The sequence below is a fragment of the Suncus etruscus genome, chromosome 3, assembly GCF_024139225.1.
Source record: "Suncus etruscus isolate mSunEtr1 chromosome 3, mSunEtr1.pri.cur, whole genome shotgun sequence".
Classification (NCBI taxonomy): Eukaryota; Metazoa; Chordata; class Mammalia; order Eulipotyphla; family Soricidae; genus Suncus; species Suncus etruscus.
In genome coordinates this window covers 94,840,476-94,861,483 of record NC_064850.1, presented here as the reverse complement: position 1 = coordinate 94,861,483, position 21,008 = coordinate 94,840,476, and the positions used below count along the sequence as shown (strand labels likewise).

The window sequence follows — 21,008 nt, the reverse complement described above, 5'->3', positions numbered from 1 at the left end:
TGTCTAAAGCTTAGTTAAGGTTTGTTGTTGTTGTTGTTGTTTTTTCTTGTGCTTTGAATATTAAGAAAGAGATAAGCTTGTAATATGGTAAAGAAAGAGCTCTAAGTCTTAGGAAGCCACTATGGTGGGGGAGATGAGACAGAGAGAGAGCAAGAGAGCGAGTAGAGAGAGAGTGGAGAGAGTGGAGAGAGAGAGAGCAAGAGAGAGTGCTTTGTTTAGGTCACATGTTTACAAGTTTCTAGTCTTAATTATATTAGACACTATTTGAAGGCAATTTAATTATTGCCTGTATATATCCATCTTATTCACTTATCCTCTTCCCCCAAAAGAAGAGTGAAACAGCCATTCTCTTATTCACTGTGCCAAATTAATTCTGAAGAGACATGCTGGAACACACCAAAGAAAGCAATTTCTCCATTTACTTCAAGAAAATTAATTTTGTTGCTGCATTCCAAAGATCGCTCTTAGTAAGATATTTAGCAATAGCTAGCCCCTGAGACTAGGGCTTCCTGAGGAAGGAAATGAAGACAGCTAAGGAGGAAAGCAAGCACTCCAGAACCATCCCAGGACCAGGATCTCTGAAAATTCCCACCTTCCTGGTCTTTGGCCTCCCACTGCACAACTTTCTCAATTGCCAGAGATCAAGTTTGTTGTTCAAGTGGTACCTCCCGCCAAGTGCCTCATCCCAAGCCCAGCTATTTTCCCCTTCACTATCAGACACTGTTACATAATTTAAGAGAGCAGATATCTTATTTAGTAATATCTCTGATTCCACAAAATTCAGTACATTCCTGAGATACAGGAGTGACTTGAACTCAAATTTTGATGGCTCAAGTTGAAAACACCCTCCTGTTTCTGTATGAGGATCAGCTACACTATCATTTGCTAACCAATAGTAATAAAAATCCTACATTTGCTTAGAATCTGTATTAAAAGATTATGAGGGTCGGGGAGCTAGTATAGTAGGTAGGAAGCATGCCTTATATGCAGCTGACCCGGTTTCTGTCTCCAACACTAGCCCCTGAGCATTGTCAGGAATGCACCCTTAGTAATCAGCCAGGAGTCAGTCCTGAGCACTGATAAGGTTGCTCTTTATCCTCAAAAAAAGAAAGCAATAACTCTAAAACCTTACTTTACATCTTAATTCTGAATCTTGCTCTCTTTTAAAAAAAAATTAAATCCTGAGGATAAATACAAAGTCACAAAAGGGGCCATGATGGTTAGTGCACTTTTGGGGGGTAGAGAGCAATATATATATATATATATATATATATATATATATATATATAGTTTGTTTGTTTTGGGTCACACCCGGCAGTACTCAGGAGTTACTCCTGGCTCTATGCTCAGAAATGGCTCCTAGCAGGCTCAGGGGACCATATGGGATGCCAGGATTTGAACCACCATCCTTCTGCATGCCAGGCAAACGCCTTACAAGAGGAATATATTTTAACATTTTATCCATGATGCAATGACGCACACAGGGAGAGGGAGATTTGTGTTGACTATGGAAGGTGAGGACCATACAATGGCACTTGTAGGTGCTAGCTCAGACAACCTCCAAGAGGGGGAGGCAGTGGCAGACCAGAAGGAAGGGGTTAAGGTACATAGTATATGGGGTTGGAAGCAGGAGCTTCCAGCTCAGAGGTTGGGTGGGGGAGACAGAGTCCAACAACATATATGGAATGAAGCATCAGCTGTCACCTCCCCGGTGTCTTGTAATGTAACCCTGCAGGGTGACCAAACACTCAATAAAATTATGGCTAGCCAGGAGTGGAAATTAGTGAACATACTGACAACCTGACAGGGCAAACGAAGGGGAAAGGGTGACCTGACTTAGAAGAGCAGCCCTGGAAGTGCTTTTTTCCCCTTGATAAGAAATAGCATTCCACTCAATACTTATACATGACCAATGGTCCCCCAAACACCACCAGAAATAATTCCTGAGCACAGGACTAGGAGTAAACTCTTGAGCACTGCCCCAGTGTGTCCCAATCCCCACCGCACCCCATCCTCCAAAGAAACCAGTCACATAAAAAAAAGTGGCCTTTAGTAATGAAAGAAATAAATAACCACTGGCTATTTTCTTTAAGTTTAGGCCTTATGGGTGACATTAGGACACTGGGACCAAGTCACAGATCAGACAAAAATCCAAGTCCTCTGCTCCACCTTCCAACCATCCACACAACTGTCCTGTACACATGCTAATTCATCAAGAATCACTTTCCTTCTGCTCCTTGACTTATTTTCTGTGTGGATTTGTTTTCCAGCTATAACAATGTCCGACAGAGTCAAGATTGTTGAGATTCAAACTTCAACAACCAGACTTTAAAGTGATCTTGTCAAGAAGGGCTGCTGGAGAGTGGTAGGGGGCTGATAATGGGAAGTGAACCCTGAGGGTGGGATTGGTGCTAGAACATTTATGGCTAAAACTTAATCATCAAAAGCTTTCTAAATGGGCCGGGCGGTGGCGCTAAAGGTAAGGTGCCTGCCTTGCCTGCGCTAACCTTGGACGGACCGCGGTTCGATCCCCCGGTGTCCCATATGGTCCCCCAAGCCAGGAGCAACTTCTGAGCACATAGCCAGGAGTAACCCCTGAGCGTTACTGGGTGTGGCCCAAAAACCAAAAAAAAAAAAAAAAAGCTTTCTAAATTTAAAAAACTTAATAAAATGAAAATAAAATTTTGGGGAAAAAACAATAAACAGTATGGATTTGGTCTCTACCTCTAATAGGATCACTAGATTGCTACTGGGGAAATGATACCTTCAGGGCAATGCCCTTCAGGATAATAATGGGACCAGAACTGAGATCCATTCTCCAGGATGAGCTTCCACCAGTCTGTGAGAGAGAGAGCAAACTCAATTACTCCCTAAGCAACTTCCTGACTAACTGGGTTTGAGGCTGCTCTCCTCATTCCTAATGTACTCACACACTCAGCATATTCTGTCTTTACAACGCTCACAATTCACCTTGCAGATTAACTGTAATTCCTGGGTCCAGAATGGTGTTTGTTCTGCTTTAGTGTCTATTGCATTGATTCTGCCAACTCTATGGGAAACGCTCCTACCAATTTTTCTATCCTGTCACAATCTCTATATCAGGAAGGGCACTGCCTGATAAGTGAAGAAGGCTTGGCTAGTTGTTGTTTATTTTGTAGCTGGTAAGGTTGGGGGCTACTCCTGGTGATATGCTCAAGGGTCACTCCTGGCACTGATGGGGAGCCATATGTGATATCAGGAAGTGGATCAGGTTTAAATGTATCAAATCAAATGCCTCAACCCCGTACTATCTTTGTGGTCTGCAAGGCTTGACTTAAAGTTCAATAAAAAATAAAATTGTGAAAACATCCTGAAAGCCAGGAAACAAAGTGAAAAAAATAAATAAATAAACCTCAAAACTGCCCAAAGCAGTTAGTCCCTGCCTGTCCCAGCCAGAGCTGAGGAGGTTCCCCTGCTTCTCCTGGGAGCCACTGCAGCCCAGGGCTTGCAGCAGGCAGAGAATTTCTCACACTGAGATGAAGTTTCCAAAGGGAATTTTCTGTCCTGGGCAATAAGCAATCAGACACGGATTTCAAACCATGAGACCCACTTAATTACACTTCAGAGCATTGACTCCAGCCGCCAGTAATAACCACCAGTTCAAAAAGATTAGGCTGGAGTGGCTTTAATCTGCCTGGATATGCAAGAATGAGAAGAAAGGGCAATTCATCCCGCCCAGCTTGCTTTCCCCGCCCCCCTCAACTCTATAGGCATTTTATTCTTTTGCGGGTATTTACAGAACTGCAGAGCAGCACCTGGTTTAATTTTACTGGCAAATGAGAGATCAGACCTCATTTTCACACGTTTACTCGATCTAACCACATGTATTAACCACCCTGTCTCACCAGGATATGTCGGAATCTCTTTTCCATCAGGAGAAAGGCTCAGACTGTCTCCCACACTTCCATGTATCAAACAGCCTGGCTGACTAAAAGGCACCGAGCATTTCCCCAGCTGAAAGGCAGAGAAGAGCACTGTGCCAACCCTTAGGGAGATGTTCAAGAGCATGTTTCTGGCAATGAGATACCTAGATACCTCACAACTTTCAGACAACCCCTCTTTCAAAAATCATTGCCTCATTGTGCCTGCAAATAAACTATCTTGTCCATTCGGGGAGCAGGGGGAGTGGACCTTCCCAGCAAGTTCCCAGAAGCTGTGGGTTCACTCCTAGTGATCCAAGCCCTGGTGGTGTGATTCTTCCAGTCTGATCCTATGGGCCACCAGGGCTAGAAGCCTAGTGGTCATTAGTGACCAGCATCAAAACCCAGGGCCTTTTGCATAAGAGATAAGAATTCAGGCTTCCTGCTATCTCCTGACCCAAACCTGTCCATTTTTAAGAGCTGAATTTTCATTAAGAAAGTGTGATACAAGATAGATTTGTGCTAGGCTGCTGATAAATTTGTTCTAGGCTGCTGAACAAAAGTATCTACCAAGAAAGACAAGTCAACAAATCAGTGTTGGTTGCTGTCCAGTCTTGCTCCTTCAGCACATGATCACCTTCTCATTCACCAAATTTTCTCTTTTCCTGATCACCTCCTGAAAACATGACCAGCAAACAGGCTCCAATCGAGGAGAGCCATGTAAGCAAAGTTCACCAAGAACTATCTTTGTTGTGTTGTTGGGGGAGGAGACAAATCCAGCAGTGCTCAAGGCTTACTCCTGGCTCTGTGCTCAAGAATCACTCCTAGAAGGCTCAGGGGACTATATGGGTTATCGGGAATGAAATTCAAGTCAGCTACACTCAAGGGAAACAACCTTCCCTGCTATATTAGCACTTCGGCTCCAAGAACTGTCTCACCCTTTTCTCTGTGTTGGTATGCTTCCTTGTTTCTTTCTAGAATGACCGATGCTTCCTGAACTTGAACCTAAACAAAGAAGATTCAATATTCTAGGGTGAGAAACAGCCTGGTTAGCAAGTGTTCAAGGCTACTCTGCTTTCAATGATAATACAAGACAAAGTGGCCTTGGATTAGGAGGTACAGAAGGGAGACTCAGAGGCGGGAAGAGGGATGCCAAGCCCAGACAGTCAACAGGGAGGCCAGCAAAAGTGGCTACTGTTTCCAGTCCAGCTGGCATCAAGAGTTACATGTTCACTTCTGCAGAGTCCTGATGGTCTGCCCATACAAGGATTCCAGGGCTGTTAGATTACACCTTGTTTTACCCAAAACAAATATCATCCCTAGTTCCTTTGTATCTGTTTATTTACAACTTGGTCTAACCCCAAAACAGAGATTGCTTTACATGTAAACCTGGAAAGGAGTGGCTTAGGATAGCTTGTCCTTATCTGCCCCCACCTGAGGGTGGTCTCTGTACTCAGCTATGAGGCAGCTTACTCTTGATAATGAGGTAGAAGATTACCAGTCTACACCTGTTTCACCCTCAGCCTGGTTTGGATTATTTTGTGCAGCAACTCTGCTTCAAAATATGGTGCATGGGGAGATTTTATACAGGGCCACCAAATCTTTATATATGATCACAACACTAGGAAGTAAACAGAGCAGGTTTGACACCACTTTCACACATCAGCCTAAGAGAAGATGTGTGTAGTCTTCAATCTACTTGCTCAAAACCACACAGAGAAAATTAGGGCAGGGCTAGGAGGAAAACAAAGCCTCCTGATTTCCACCCACGTACATCTACAGCCTGTTTCACCCACACACAGACCACCAGGATATTATATTATAATAATGTAATAGAGAAACTTTAAATGAATGTATTCCTCTCTCTTGGCCACATGCACATTTGTTCCCTTTAAAATAGATGTATGTTCACTACATCATGGTTAGAGTCTGACTCCAGAAAATAGCCATAGTTTACGAACAACAGTCTTTTCCAGAGTGATTATCTATGGCACAAGGCTGGACTATACCTGTTTAATGAATTGCATTTTCCCCTGACACAAGACTCTGGATGGATTATATAAATTCCTTGTGAATGTGAACTAAAAATAATGAGTTTAGGATATGTGTTCTAGGAAAATGTAGAGGCTCTATGACACCACGGTAGTCTTTTTACTTGTGTGTGTGGTGGAGGGGAAAGTGAAAGGTTGGGCCAGGCCTGGCAATCTTTGATGGGTATTGCCAGCTTTGTGACCAGGGGCATTTTTTTTAGAAATGACCAGGAGACAACAGTGTGTCAGAAATCAAGCCTAGACCTCTGCATCCAAAACATGTGCTCATGTTTTTGGTTATTTTTGAACTATCTCAACAGATCCATGATTGTATTTAGCTTGTCGATCTGTGTGAAGAAATTCAAGTGAGAGATACAGTAATAAAAATATTTGTAAAAGTACGTGCATATATTTATCTTCATACCAATCCAAAGAATTTACCCATAAAATCAGAAAGTAAAAACACAAATTAAAAGTATGAGTATTGGGCTGGAGCAATAGTACAGCAGACAGGGCACTTATCTTGCACAAAGCTGACCTGGTTCAATTTCCTAAATCCCATATGGTCCCTCTGAACACTGCTGAACTCTACTGGATATTGTCCAAAAAACAAAAATTACATATTAAACAAAAAAAAGGAAAAAACTATATATATATATATATATACATATATATGCACATATATATGAGTATGGAAGAAAAATAGGTATGTTTATCTACAGTTACATGGATTTTAAGAATTCACACACAATTTTAAAATATATAATAATTCATTGTGTGTGTACTGCAGGGAAATAAAACTATAAATGTGGGGCCGGCACGGTAGCATTAGAGGTAAGGCGTCTGCCTTGCCCACACTAGCCTAGGACGGACTACGGTTTGATCCCCCAGTGTTCCATATGGTCCCCCAAGCCAGAAGCGATTTCTGAGCACATAGCCAGGAGTAACACCTGAGTATTACTGGGTGTGGCCCAAAAACCAAAAACCAAAAAGAAAACCAAAAAACTTATAAATGTGAGTTCATTGTATTCTTGTTTAATTTTTCTTTAATATATAAAATCTTTATTTAAGCAGCATGATTATAGTTGGGTATTATTTTTGGTTTGATTTTGGGCCATACCTACCAGAGATTAGGGGTTAGACTTGCTCTGTGCTCAGAAATCACTCATGGTAGGCTTTGGGAAGGAAACATATGGAATTCTGGGGAATGAATTTGGGTCAGCAAACACCCCCCTACCCACTGTTCTGGCCCTATCATTGTACTTTTTTACTCAGTGGAAAACAATGCTTTTATGTTATCCTTCCTAATTTTATACAAGTTTTTGATAAAGAAGAAGTCAGAATTGTCAGGGATTTAGGAAAGAAAAAAGGGAAAAATATGAAGTCAGAATAAACTTAAAAAAATACACATTTAACCTAAATTTCATAAAGAGTAATATGCATATGACAAAAGCAGCATCAGTTCTATTGGCTGATTACCTGATATAAGATTCCCACCATAAATCTTTTAGATAATCAAGAGCAGCTATAAAAGATATTTTCAAATATTGACAAGAAAAAGTATAGCCCCCTAAGTGAGACTAATTTGTTGTTGTTGTTTTTTCCCCATTTAGAAGCTATTAAATGGCTTCCACAGAGGAAATCCTCAACAGAAAGTTAATAATCACTTAATTACTACTGGACTTTAAGTCCAAATACATTTCTTCCTCCCTGTCTACATATTCCTCACTTCTATTTGGGAGTGGGCTTTTCACCATTACTTGTGGATAGGCAGAGGCATGTTTCTAATACTGAACTAAGAGCACAGAGTAATGATTTGGCAAGAAAGTTCTTCCTTATTCATACAATCTTGGCTTGATTTACAAAAATCAATGTTTAGTTCTTACTGTCCAATATATTTATTTCACCACTCATCAATTTACAGAAAGAACTTTTCTTCATAATTGACATTTATATGCAATTTCTCATCCATCAAACTGGTTATATCTAACACTTATCAAGCAAGTAACCAGAACCTGAGAACATTTCCAATAAAAGTTCAGAGAAGGATCAATGAAGCCAGAGAGTACTTCTACCCACAAGAACTTGTGATTAAGACCCTACAGGCTAGTTCCCTCCTCAAACATAAAAAGATCAAAAGATCACTTGCATTAGAAAGCTGCATGTCTCAAGGGCAAAATGATGGGTCTGGCAACAAGAATTCCTATAGTGGAGAAGGAAACATTATAGACTGGCATGTTCAGAAGACACATTATGAAGAAGAAAAAAATGTAAACCAGCCCTTGAAAAATGGTCAGACAGAGAAATCACGTGCATTATCAGCAAAGAGGCTGGTGATTATCAACTGCTATGATCCATCACAGGAACAATAGCCCTGGATAGAATTAAGTCTCTTACATTAAACTTGGAAACTATGCCAGAAAGCACTTCAGATTCCTGTTCACAGTACTTATGTTTATTAGTACTTAGGGTTTAGGATCTAAAATTAGTAGTTCATCCATTATTTTAGAAAATTAGCTTGTCAAAATTGAAGGCTCAACATTTGATTGAGCAAAAGCCACAATAAGCAAGTCACCTAAAGGAAAAGATTGGCTCCCAGACCACTGAGAGTAATGGACTCATTACCCACTGAACTCACTCACATATCAAATAAGAGACTATATCATCACAGGAAGTCCTGGTCTCTCAGGAAGATGTTTATAGAGACTAAACATGCTTATCCCTGGAGCATCCAAGAAATAAGGGCCACTGAAAGTAGTTTTTACATTTCAGTGTCCAGAAAAGAGCTTCCTAAAATCTAGAAAATACTAGCTTGCTAAAACTGAATTTTCTCACTTTTGTTTTTTGCAGAACAGTGACCCTCTCACAGTTTGGGCTTCTCTACTTTGAATGGAGGTGGGCGGGGGGGAATGATGCTTAGGGGATACTCCTGGATCTGTGCTCAGCGGTAACTCCTGCCTGTGCTTAAAAGACTATATGCATGGGGCCGGGCGGTGGCGCTCGAGGTAAGGTGCCTGCCTTACCTGCGCTAGCCTAGGAGACGGACCGCGGTTCGATCCCCCGGCGTCCCATATGGTCCCCCAAGCCAGGAGCGACTTCTGAGCGCATAGCCAGGAGTAACCCCTGAGCGTCACCGGGTGTGGCCCAAAAACCAAAAAAAAAAAAAAAAAAAAAAAAAAGACTATATGCAGTGGCAGGGTTCAACTGGGTTAAACTGACATAAGGAATGTACCTCAGACCCTGTAATCTCTCTCCAGCAACTCTGTTTTCAGGCTAATATTAAACCCTACTGTACCTTATTCAATCACAAACCCACACACAACTAGTAATATGGTTTATTTGGAGAAAAGAAAGTAGATTCTGTATAATAGCCCATTGAACTAGCTTATCTTAGCATTCTGAAGTCAAACCATGATCTTAGAGTACTTAGAGTACCTTAGTGATACTTAGAGTACCACTCTAAGTCAGCCCAGAAAAGGAGTATTTAGATCAGGGCTTAACACCAAATAGGTTTCCAAAACTATGTGGTACTGCCATGGTAAAGACCTTGGGGCAGAAGAGACAATACATGAGGTAGGTGCCTGCCTTATAGACATTTGATCCCAAGAATCTTATATGATCCCCAGGAAAAAACGCCAGGAGTAATTCTTGAGCAACTCAGTGAGGACAGTCAGTTATGACCCCCAAACAAACAGACAAAAATTGCCACCCTATTGGCACTCCTAAGTGGCTGAGCATGGAAAAACCTTTACATTTCCATTCACTGGGGGACATGGAGAGGTGAGTAATCATCAAACAACAAATTATTCCAAAATATGGAAGATTCATAGGCATTAGGTAGTGCCCGAGTGCTTATAGTTATCATGGCTATTTATAATCAGAAGGTTTCCCAGTTGAGAAAAGACTGATATCATGATAACATCCACTTCTCTCCCAATACACATCATTATCCTCTACCCTGAGGAAAAGATGTTTTACCTTTATGTGGTCAAAGTGTCACTGAGCATCATTTAACACACAGTGTTAAAAAGTGGCCCAATGCCTTTCAGTCGGGCAGGCTGAAGGCCTAGGGAAATAAAGGAGCTAGTTCCCACTTACCACATAGAGGTTGCGCCAGATGACAGCCCATTCTCGAAGCGTAGATGTGAGCTCCTGGACCAGGGGCAGCTCACCAGGAATCACGGTCTCATGCTGCCTAAAGAGAACCAGAGACATGCTTGCTTTACTCCTGGTGTGTCAGCACTGCTTTTCCTGGAGGGAATATTCCCCCAAAGTTCAGGGATGTGATAGGGGTTAGCTGGGTTTGAAACAAAGCAAAACTTGTAGTGAGGTTTAATGTAGAAGATTTCATTCTATTTAAGCTTACCTTATCATCATGAATAAAATGAACCCAGCTCCTGCCACAGAGCAGGCTGTCGTGCAATCTAACAATCTTTATAATAGACTGGTTCACTTTAAAGAGTCCTGGAATAGAAGCCAAAATCTTCTATTCTGCTATTTCTATCAATATTGTGCAAATGACACAAGAGTTGAGATTCTCACTCAAAATGTGCTGGTGAGAACTGAAGTGGAACCCTTTGTAGAATGGCTGTTTCCTTCTAATCCGCCACTTCCAGAATATGACATATGGGGGCCAGAGTGATAGCACAGTGGGTAGGGTATTTGCCTTGCACATAGCAGACCTGGTTTCAATCCCTGAAATCCCATATGGTCCCCCAAGCTTGCTAATAGTAATTTCTAAGGGCAAAACCAGAAATAACCCCTGAGCACCACCAGGCATGGCCCGGAAACAAAACAAACAAACAAAAAAATACCATAAAAGTCCTCACTAACTCACAGGGAGATTCATATGAGGTAGGTCCAACACTCATTCACATAAATTCTCTCTGATATGATTCTCATTAATGAAAGGATAAAAGGAGATTGTGAACCAGCAATGAAGTGGGGATTAATGATAGAATCCATAGATTTATCAAGTAAGTTTATATGGCGGCTGGTTACATTTGAATTTCAAATATCTTAAAGTAAGAACTCTAAAATATGCACAATAAAAGAGTGGAACCTTATTAGAAATTCTAATTTTGGGGGGCCGGAGAGATAGCATGGAGGTAAGGCGTTTGCTTTGCATGCAGAAGGATGGTGGTTCAAATCCTGGCATCCCATATGGTCCTCTGAGCCTGCCAAGAGCGATTTCTGAGCATAGAGCCAGGAGTAACTCCTGAGCACTGCTGGGTGTGACTCAAAAACCAAAAAAAAAGAAAAAAGAAATTCTAATTTTTTATCTTGAACTTACTAGTTGAAGTGCAACCTACAGTTTACCCAGCAGTATACTTGGTGGAGTTTTTGCTCTTCGCCCTGGATTTCTATCAACCTGGCTGTGGTCAGGGGCTCTGAAGACACTTTTGGAAACAAAAGTGGAACAGGACATCTGGTTTTTACTTCTAATTTTCTCCCAAAGCATTATGTGAATCTAGCCATCTCTCTGGCTGGAGGACTGTTAACTGAGAATGTTCTGGGCTGCTCTGAGTCTGTCTCTAGTTTGAGAACTTTGGGACTCTGTGGTCCGCACTAATCACAAGAACATTCTGGGATCCCCTTCCTACTTCACTATTCACTATTACTGCTTACCAGGCTTCAGGCTCCTCAACTCAGCACTTGCCCCTCCTGCTGCAGGCTAGTGTCACCCATCTTAGCTGTCAGAGAAACTGTACTTCCCAGAACAAATGGCAAGGCAGATAATAATATAAAGTTTATAAAATTATCTGCATATCATAATCAGACATTTCATAACTTTACATTGAGCTTGTGAGCAAAGTAAGGCAGTTCCATCCTCCTCCATTTGTGATGTGAAAAACCTAACATGCCTTGTAGATACTTGAATCTGTCCAATATTAAGACTACAGGGTCAACTTGCTATCTCTATCCTAAAATTCCCAAAGTAAAGTGTCTTGGGTTCTAATTAGTAAAACAATATCAAGTGCTCTACACACTCCACACACACACACTAACAAAACAATGTCAAGTGCTACACACACACACACACACACACACACACACACACACACACACACACACACGTGAGCAAGTGATGTAAGACCAGGAAGGTTAACACTTGCAATGCATTCAATGCATTTCTCTACCATTCAATCTATTTCTCTACCATTACCATTACCATTCTCTACCATTATTACTATTACCATTTCTGGGAAGGGTGCCAGGATAGAAAGAGAAGACAAAAGAAGAAATTACAGCCCCAAAGAATTTTTCTTCCTTTATCATGTGAAATGATTTAATGATGTAAAAAAAATGCTAAAAGACAGAAGGTCTTCTTCAATAATACTCAACATCTTTTAAGAGTCTTCCTAAATTAGAACTCACCCTGTGTCTTCCACAGTCGCCTCTTTCAAGTGGATATAGGATTCAGGGAAAATGCCCTACAAAGAAAAGTTTAGGTTACATGGTCATAAAATCTCTTTATAAACTAAACAACAATTTTTTTTTCTGATGGGGGGATGATTGTGGATGAAAAAGTAAACTTAGAAAATAAAAATTTTGCCATCTAGCTTGCAGGACAACAATTATATTGCCATACTACCCTCATGAAAGCATGGCTGAAATTGAGAAAAATATACAGATAAGGGATCGCAGTGGGATAGGTGAAATGTTCTGCAAGTAAACAGGAAGCATGTCTGGCTCTCTTAAGAGCTGCAATTATTATTAGGAGTTTAGTAGTGAGCTCCTAAATCCTCTCCAGATATTTGCCACAAGACACTTCCCTAAATGGGTTTCACATAATTAGTAGATGGAGGGCTGTGTACTTAGTGCCCCATAAAATTATAGTGATTTGCTAAGCAATTCCTCTCAGCCCTTCCACTTAAACCAAATGTGCCCCAAATCAATTACTACTAGTTATCTGGTTATTTTTAGCACTTCCCAGTTTCAAACTGTTCTCCACTCTATATCCCTAAGAGGCAACTCTACATCAGTTATTGTGGCATTGTAAATGGGAAATTATGGTCCAGAAAAGCTAAAAGAAAAAGAAGAAACCACTTAGTAGAAAGAGAATAGATCAGATTTAGCCAACAGGAAGAAATCTTGGATATAGTTTCCTGAATTTCCAAATGTGAGATTCTAACTGTGTAATACACTCATTAATAAGCAAAGAAGTGCACTAGAGCAATAGCACAGCGGGTAGGGTATTAGTTTTGCATGTGGCAGACCTGGTTTGATCACCAGTATCCCATTTCCAAGCCTGCCAGGAGGAATTTTTGAGTGTAGAATTAGGAGTTACCCCTGAGCACCAATGGATGTGGCCCCAATAAAAACAAATCACTGGCTTTAGAATAGGTAATACATTTTTTTTGGTAATACATTTTTGTTTTATATAAACTTTGCACACAAGACCAGAAGTCACAGATAACCTATTTACTGAGCTCCACTGGCTTGCACCTGTACCTGCAAAGGTTAATGTGATCATGTGGCCCCTTCGTGTTAAACATTTTTGACAATATGTGGATGATAAATATCCCACTGTCTGGAGGGTACTGGGTCAAAGACGTGTGTAGGGAGGTCAGAGATAGTACAGTAACAGCTCTGGCAACATATATGGTCCCCTGAGCTCCCCTAGAAGTGATTCCTGAATGTGGAAGCAGAGGGGAAGGTGTGAAAGAGAGGGGAGAGAGGGAACAAAGGAAGGTGGGATGGAAGGAGAGAAAGAAGAAAGAAGTGAAGGGTAATGTAAGGAGGGAGAGAAGGAAGAAGAGAGGGAGGGAGGGAGGGAGGGAGGGAGGGATGGAAGGAGGGAGGGATGGAAGGAGGGAGGGAGGGATGGTAGGAGGGAGGGAAGGAGGGAGGGAGGAAGAAAGGTAGAAGCCAGTGATTCTTAATCCTTTGAGACAAAGGCTGGTCTTGTGCTACTGTGTCTACTATATGTGTCTCACCAAGCCCCTCTTTCTTCCTTTTAATTCCTTGACAATAAAACAAGAAACAGGACTTGGAGATACAGCATTGCTGGTAGAAAACATGGTTGAATCAGACTGGTCCCCTTGCTAGGAGTGATCCCTAAGGTCAAAACCAGAGTAAACACTAAGCACAGGTGTGGCTTAAAAACAATAGACTAAACAAACAAAGAAATGGCAAGAAAATAGACTAAATTGTTTCCAGCATTGTTGAAGACAAAAGTTCTATCACTGCTTGAGTCAAAAATAAAAAGGCGGTGGCGCTAGAGGTAAGGTGCCTGCCTTGCCTGCGCTAGCCTTGGACAGACCGAGGTTTGATCCCCCAGTGTCCCATATGGTCCCCCAAGCCAGGAGCGACTTCTGAGCACATAGCCAGGAGTAACCCCTGAGCGTCACTGGGTGTGGCCCCCCCAAAAAAAATAAATAAAAAGGCATTTTTTTTGGTTTTGGTCTGTTTTTGGACCATACTGAGCGATGCTCAGGCTTTAATCCTTGATCTGTGCTCAAAGACCACTCCTGAGAAGTACTAGGATCAACCCAGATTGGCTGCATGCAAGTATAAGGATAAATGCCTTATCCATGTACAATCTGGCACTGTTATAAAGAAATATATTTGGGAGCTAGAGTGAGAGTACACCAGCAATACCAGCACAGGATGGTAGTTCGATTCCTTGCATCCCATATGTCCCCAGAATCCTGCCAGGAGTGACTTCAGAATGCAGAGACAGGAGTAACTAATCCCTGAGTGCCACCAGGTGTGACGAGAGAGAGAGAGGAGAGAGAGAGGAGAGAGAGGAGAGAGAGGAGAGAGAGGAGAGAGAGGAGAGAGAGGAGAGAGAGGAGAGAGAGGAGAGAGAGAGAGAGAGAGAGAGAGAGAGAGAGAGAGAGAGAGAGAGAGAGAGAGAGAGAGAGAGAGAGAGAGAGAAAAGAAATATGTATTTGGAGGTTAAAATAAGATGCCACAAAGCTAGTCCCAAAATTATCTTGCAGATGATTTTCCACATCAAGCAGGTATCGGGCTGATTAAAATTTGCATACATTCACAACCCTAACGACTTGACTGGCTTCTTACCAACCAGGAAAAATCTGAGACAATTATTCAGGATCACCAATAGTGACTTGTTTTGTAATGAAGCCAAGATAATGAAGCAAAGAATTGATACTGGTGGACCAAAATGTTGATTTTCATATTAAAATAAAAGTAATTTTGCTGCATTACCACTGTGTAATCTGTTGGAATCAAATGACTCTATGATACCACACATTTAATGGTAGCCATTAAGAGTGATGCTTGTACAATGTTTCCTATTTTATACAGAGGAAACAAGTATAAAACTGGGTTATATATTTTTCATTTAAAATATGTCATGGGGCTGGGGCAATAGCACCGTGGGTAGGTATTTGCCTTGTATGTGGCCAACCTGGCTTCAATTCCCAGTATTCCATAGAGTCCTCCAGCCTGCCAGGAGCAATTTTTCAGTGCAAAGCTAGGAGTAACCCCTAATCGCTGTGGGGTATGGCCCCAAAACCAATAATAGTAATAATAAAATGTGTCAAATTTGGGCAAGAGCAGTAACAAAGGGCAGGGCATGTGTCTTGCACACTGCCAGCTTAGATTTGATCCCCAGCATCCTATATGGTCCCCTGAACCATTCCAGGAGTAATTCCTGAGCACAAAACCAGGAGTAACCCCTGAATATCACTGTGTTGTGGCCTCAAAACCAAATATTACTTCTACTACTTCTTTTACTTTTACTGCTACTACTACTACTACTACTACTACTACTACTACTACTACTACTACTACTACTACTACGTCAAATTTGCTTTTTCTTTCTCAGTGCAGCCCACTCAATTTAGTAAAAAAATTATTTTCAAGATATTGCTGCTAAGCATACTTCCACAATTTGGCCAAGATCAATAATCAGTTTCTCTGAAGCTCTTGGCTTCAGCAATTCGTAAGCCACTTGCTCATTTTATTAGCCCTCCAAATGCCTAGGTCTACTTTTAAATGAAACCAAAAATTTCCATTAAAATAATAGGCCTTTCTTTCAAGTAGTCTTCCACAAAAGCCTGCCAAACATAAGAAAATAACATTCATGATCATTTCAAATAGGCTGGCTATCTTAATGAAAGGGTTTCCAAAGTTGAGCATAATTCCTGACAACTGATTATGATTCCTTCTATTTTTTCTGGGTCTCATCAAAAGAAAGATAATTCAACTCAAAATCTTGAAGTCAATAATTAGGGGCCTGGGATGGTTCAGTGGCAAAAATCCCAGGCCTTGCAAAAGCAAGGAGGAAAACTCAACACCAGCTATCACTCACGTGCAGCGTGCATGGTTCAGATGGCTTTGGGAATCCTGGCATAGTATCTCTGGAGTAAAACCCAGTGTGGTCAAGCATCTCAACTAAAACATATGGGCCCCTGCAAGCATTAAAGTTCAATGTGCAAATGTCACAATCAAGCACACGTTCAGTCCAGTCTCCACATAAAGGGCAATAACAAAAGGCATAAAAAGCACAACATAAAAAAATCAAAAGTAAATGTACAGTCCTTTTTTATACTATTTTTTTTCTTGTTGTTGGTTTTTGTTGTGTTTATTTGTCATTGCTTTAGCTTAATTTTTTTCTTTTTCTTTCTTCTCTTAAAGTTATATTATAGCTTCTACATAGGCTTCTTTCAGCTTTTTTTTTTTTTTTCATACAGAACTTGAATCATCTTGTTCTGCCTCATAAATTGAGGGGGGAAAAAAGTGGATGGTACCAGGAGCAAACAGCAGCATGAACATTGAGTGGAAATAAAAACTGATCAGACCTAAATACCAAACCCAAAGTCAATGACAACAGAATCAAGATACCCAACTCCAAAAGCCAAATACAAAGGGGACCTGTTACACGGGCAGTCCAGGGGGTGAAGGGGGAGGTATGGAATGCATGCTGGAAACAGGATTGGAGAGAGGACAACAACACTGGTGGTGGTGATGGCCCAAATTTAAGTACCTTAAATATAACTGTGGAAGACTTGTAGTTGAAAAAGAAAGAAAGCAGGGAGGTGTGTCTCCGGGAGTGGCCCCAAAACAAAAATAAATAAATGTTTTAAAAAAGGGAGGAGGGAGACTTGGGACATTGGTGATGGGAATGTTGCACTGGTGATGGGTGGTGTTCTTTACATGACTGAAACTCAAACAAAATCATATATGTAATCAAGGTGTTTAAATAAAAAAAGAAAAAAAAAGAAAAAAAAAGAAATACAGGGGCCGGAGAGATAGCATGGAAGTAAGGCATTTGTTTTGCATGCAGAAGGTCGGTGGTTTGAATCCCGGCATCCCATATGGTCCCCCGAGTCTGCTAGGGATGATTTCTGAGCATAGAGCCAGAAGTAACCCCTGAGCGCTTCTGGGGGTCTGACCCAAAAACACAAACACAAAAACAAAAACAAAAACAAAAAAAAAAGAAAAAAGAAAAAAAGAAATGCAGAATTTTAAAATCAGTAAAATTCTAGAACTAGCGATGTAGTTCAATTGATATAAGCATTCTCCCTGCTGTACTGTCTCTCACGCCCTACGACAGACTAAATAAAAATAATAAAACTAGAAATGAGATCATCTACACTAAAATAAAACTATGGGTAAAAAAAACTCAGCATCATGTTTGGGGAGGAATGAAAGGACACAATTTTAAGTATTTATTTGTATCCAAAGAAAAAACACTCTTAGGTCAGAGCTATTGTACAGGAGTATAGGATATTTACCTTGCATGCAGCTGACCCTGATTCAATCCCCAGCACCCCATATGGTTCTCCTCACCTGTCAGGAATAAGCCCTGAACACAGCCATGTGTAGTCCAAAAAGAAAACCAAAAAACAAACACTCCTTTAAATCTCCAACAAAGTATATGTTGTGTTGTACACACACATACATGTACAAGTACTGAAGAGTCAACAATATTGAAAGTTTGATGGGGACAGTCCTGATTTTTTTTATTATTTAGTTTACACCCTGTGGTGTTCGGATGGTACCCCTAGCTTGATTCTCAGGGGTCCATATGCTGCTGAAATTGCATATAGGTCTGCATCAGTCCACTCTCTGGCCCAGACATTCCTATTCTTAATAATCTGTATATTAAGCAGAAAGGTGTTTTTTCCAGAACCCAGAGCACTCCTGAAAGATATTCACTTTTGATAAATTCTAAAAAGCTTTTATCATCCCTTGCCTAATTCACTAGTTTGCTGTTCTTCCAAAGGAAAGTGCTGACTGCTATATTGCCCAACAAAAGTGCTGATCTAACCTAAAATAAGCTGAAGGGGGTATTAACATAATTAATAGATCTTAGTTAGCTTGATGACTACTGGCTTTGACACTGGTATAAAGAATCTGCTAGGGTCAATAGTTTTCAAGCTCTTCCCATGCTGAGATAAGATTTTCACAGCAACTTACTACTCATTATTCATAAAATAAAAATTTAAACACATAGAAAAAAAAGAAAAATATATATCTAAAATAAAATTCTAACAACTAGCATGACAATGTTAAAGAATGAGAGAAGTTGAATGCCTGTCGCAAATACTGGTGAAGGGGGGGGTATTCTGTTTCTGACTAAAACCCAACTACAAACATGCTTGTAATCATGGTGCTTTAATAAAGATTTATATATATTCTATGAAGCAATATTTGCTACAGTATTCCATTCTTTTCTACTACTGAATTTTTTTTTGAATTTGAAAATTTTGGTTATACTCATCTAATACCTAAGAGCTCAGTAAATTCTCACTGACTTTAGTAATACCATTGTGAGATATATGTTGTAACAAGAAATATAAAATCAGGGTCGGAGAGATAGCATGGAGGTAAGGTGTTTGCCTTTCATGCAGAAGGATGGTGGTTCGAATCCCGGCATCCGATATGGTCCCCTGTGCCTGTCAGGGGCTATTTCTGAGCATAGAGCCAGGAGTAACCCCTGAGCACTGCCAGGTGTGACCCAAAAACAAAAAAGAAAAATAAAAAAAAAAGAAATATAAAATCAATTATTTTGTGCCAGCTAAGTCACACTGGTAGTGGGACAGGTGTCAGACATTGACTATCTGAAAAAACTGTATTAGAAAAACTCTGCAAACTACAAACATTAAAAAAATTGGGTTATACAAACCATAACAAGCTAAACACAAAATGGACCTGTTACACTGGGAGTTAGAGGTGGAGGTATAGGATGCATATGGAGAACTATGGTAGAAAGAGGTCAACATTGGTGGTGGGAAGGGCCCTAATTCACTATCCCTAAACACCTGAAATACAACTGTAATTACAATGGTCTCAAAACAAACAAACAAAATATTGGTTTATAATGCAATATCACAATGGGCAGGGCATTTTGGTCCCAAGAGCCCCTCAGGAACGACCCCTGAGTGTAGAACCAGGAATAACCCCTGAGCACTGCTAGGTGTGATCCCCCCAAAAAACAGGATGTTTGACTGAAAATATTAGTTATTATATTAGTTATAATGCACTAATATTAGTGCAAAATATTAGTTATAATGCAGTTATTGATCACATTGTACTACAAGAAGTTATGAGATTAATTTTGAATCTACAACTTTGGCTTATATTGATGAGCTAAATGAAGCCCTTACTAAGAAATTGTTCTACAGGTAAAAATAAAACTTAAGTAGCATTTTAAGAGAATGAATATCCAAACAGAAACCAAAGGATAAAAGATGAAATATGTCTTCACCCATAAAACAGCTCACGAGGGGCTGGAGAGATAGTATAGCTGGTAGAGCATTTTCTAAGCAAGGGCCTGTCTTCAGTCTCCGGCATTCCATATCGTCCCCCCCAAGCACTACCATGAGTGATTCCTAGTGGAGAGCAGGAGTAACCTCTGAGCACTGCCAGGTATAGCCCAAAAACAAAAATAAAAACAAAAAGCCAGCTCACTATAGCACTACAGCACTACTGGTAGGCTGCTACTTTGCTGGGTTTGAGGGCCTATGAGAAGAAGCTGCGGAGTCCATCTCTTGAACTGGTTGGCAGAACATAGAGCTTGTGCCATGTCATCTGAACACTGAAGTCATATGATTTCCCTTCAAATCTAAAGAACAGCCTTTAAAAAGGAAAGGCCAAAGAGGCTTAAAGATAAGATACAGATGTACTGCACAGATGAGATCAGACAACACCACAAAAACTAGCAGAAATATCAAAAATAAACTGAATAATATGTCATACCTTTTTAGATTTATTTTGGAGGGTGTATCCTCTGAACCAACCTGCCAGGGAATAAGAGAAAATAGAATCTTTTGTATTATCTGAGATACTATCAAGATATTAGCAATATATAGTTTATATTCTGCTAGAAAACTGGGAAAAAAACCCACGTCGATTAGCAGGTACTATGCTAGAATCATACCCTGCCTCTAATCCTTTGGAAAAATGAAAAAAATAATGAGAAGGCAATCTTAACATCTTACCACATTAAAGCATGACAAATATAGATGTTCATACACACATATACATACACACAAATATTTGTATTGAAAAATAAAACAACATTTCAGATAGTTCTTTTCTATTTTTAAGTTCCTGTGAAAGAGTTAAAAAGTTGATAGTAGTTGAGTTTCAGCCATACAATGTTCAACACTCACCCCTTCACTAGTGTTTATTTCTCACCACTAATTTTTCCAGTTTCAATCCTGTTTCCCCCTTGTAAACACTATAAGCATCCCTCACAATAAAGATTGATAAGGCTTTAAAAGTAAAAGCTTTAACTTCTTCCTTAAAATCCCAATATATAGGCATCCTCATTATGCTTTCAGACCCTATTTATTGTAAAGAAAATATTTTCTTTTTGTGGGAGGGGTTTGAGCCACATCCAGTGGTACTCAGGGGTTACTCCTGGCTCTGCGCTCAGAAATTGCTCCTGAGAGGCTCGAGGGACCATATAGAATACAGGGAATTGTATCCCAGTCCATCCCTGGTTGGCCACATGCAAGGCAAACACCGTACTGCTGTGCTATCTCTCAGACTTCTCGAAAGTGTATTTTTCAAAATATACATTCGAGTATTTTCTCTGATGCTTGCTTGTCCATCCCTTCCTTGTCTCCTGGTGATATACCAACCAAGGAAGAGG

At 40.4% G+C, this 21,008-nt stretch overlaps 1 protein-coding gene across 1 annotated transcript in view; it reads right to left on the bottom strand.

The window, feature by feature from the left end:
* Positions 1-21,008, bottom strand: part of DOCK5 (dedicator of cytokinesis 5) — a 239,930-nt gene that overhangs the window by 134,355 nt on the left and 84,567 nt on the right. The window contains exons 5-6 of the mRNA XM_049770834.1: positions 12,308-12,363; positions 10,028-10,124 (exon numbers count right to left, since the gene is read on the bottom strand). Of these exons, the coding sequence (XP_049626791.1) occupies positions 10,028-10,124; positions 12,308-12,363 (153 nt within the window). The remainder of the gene's footprint in view (positions 1-10,027; positions 10,125-12,307; positions 12,364-21,008) is intronic.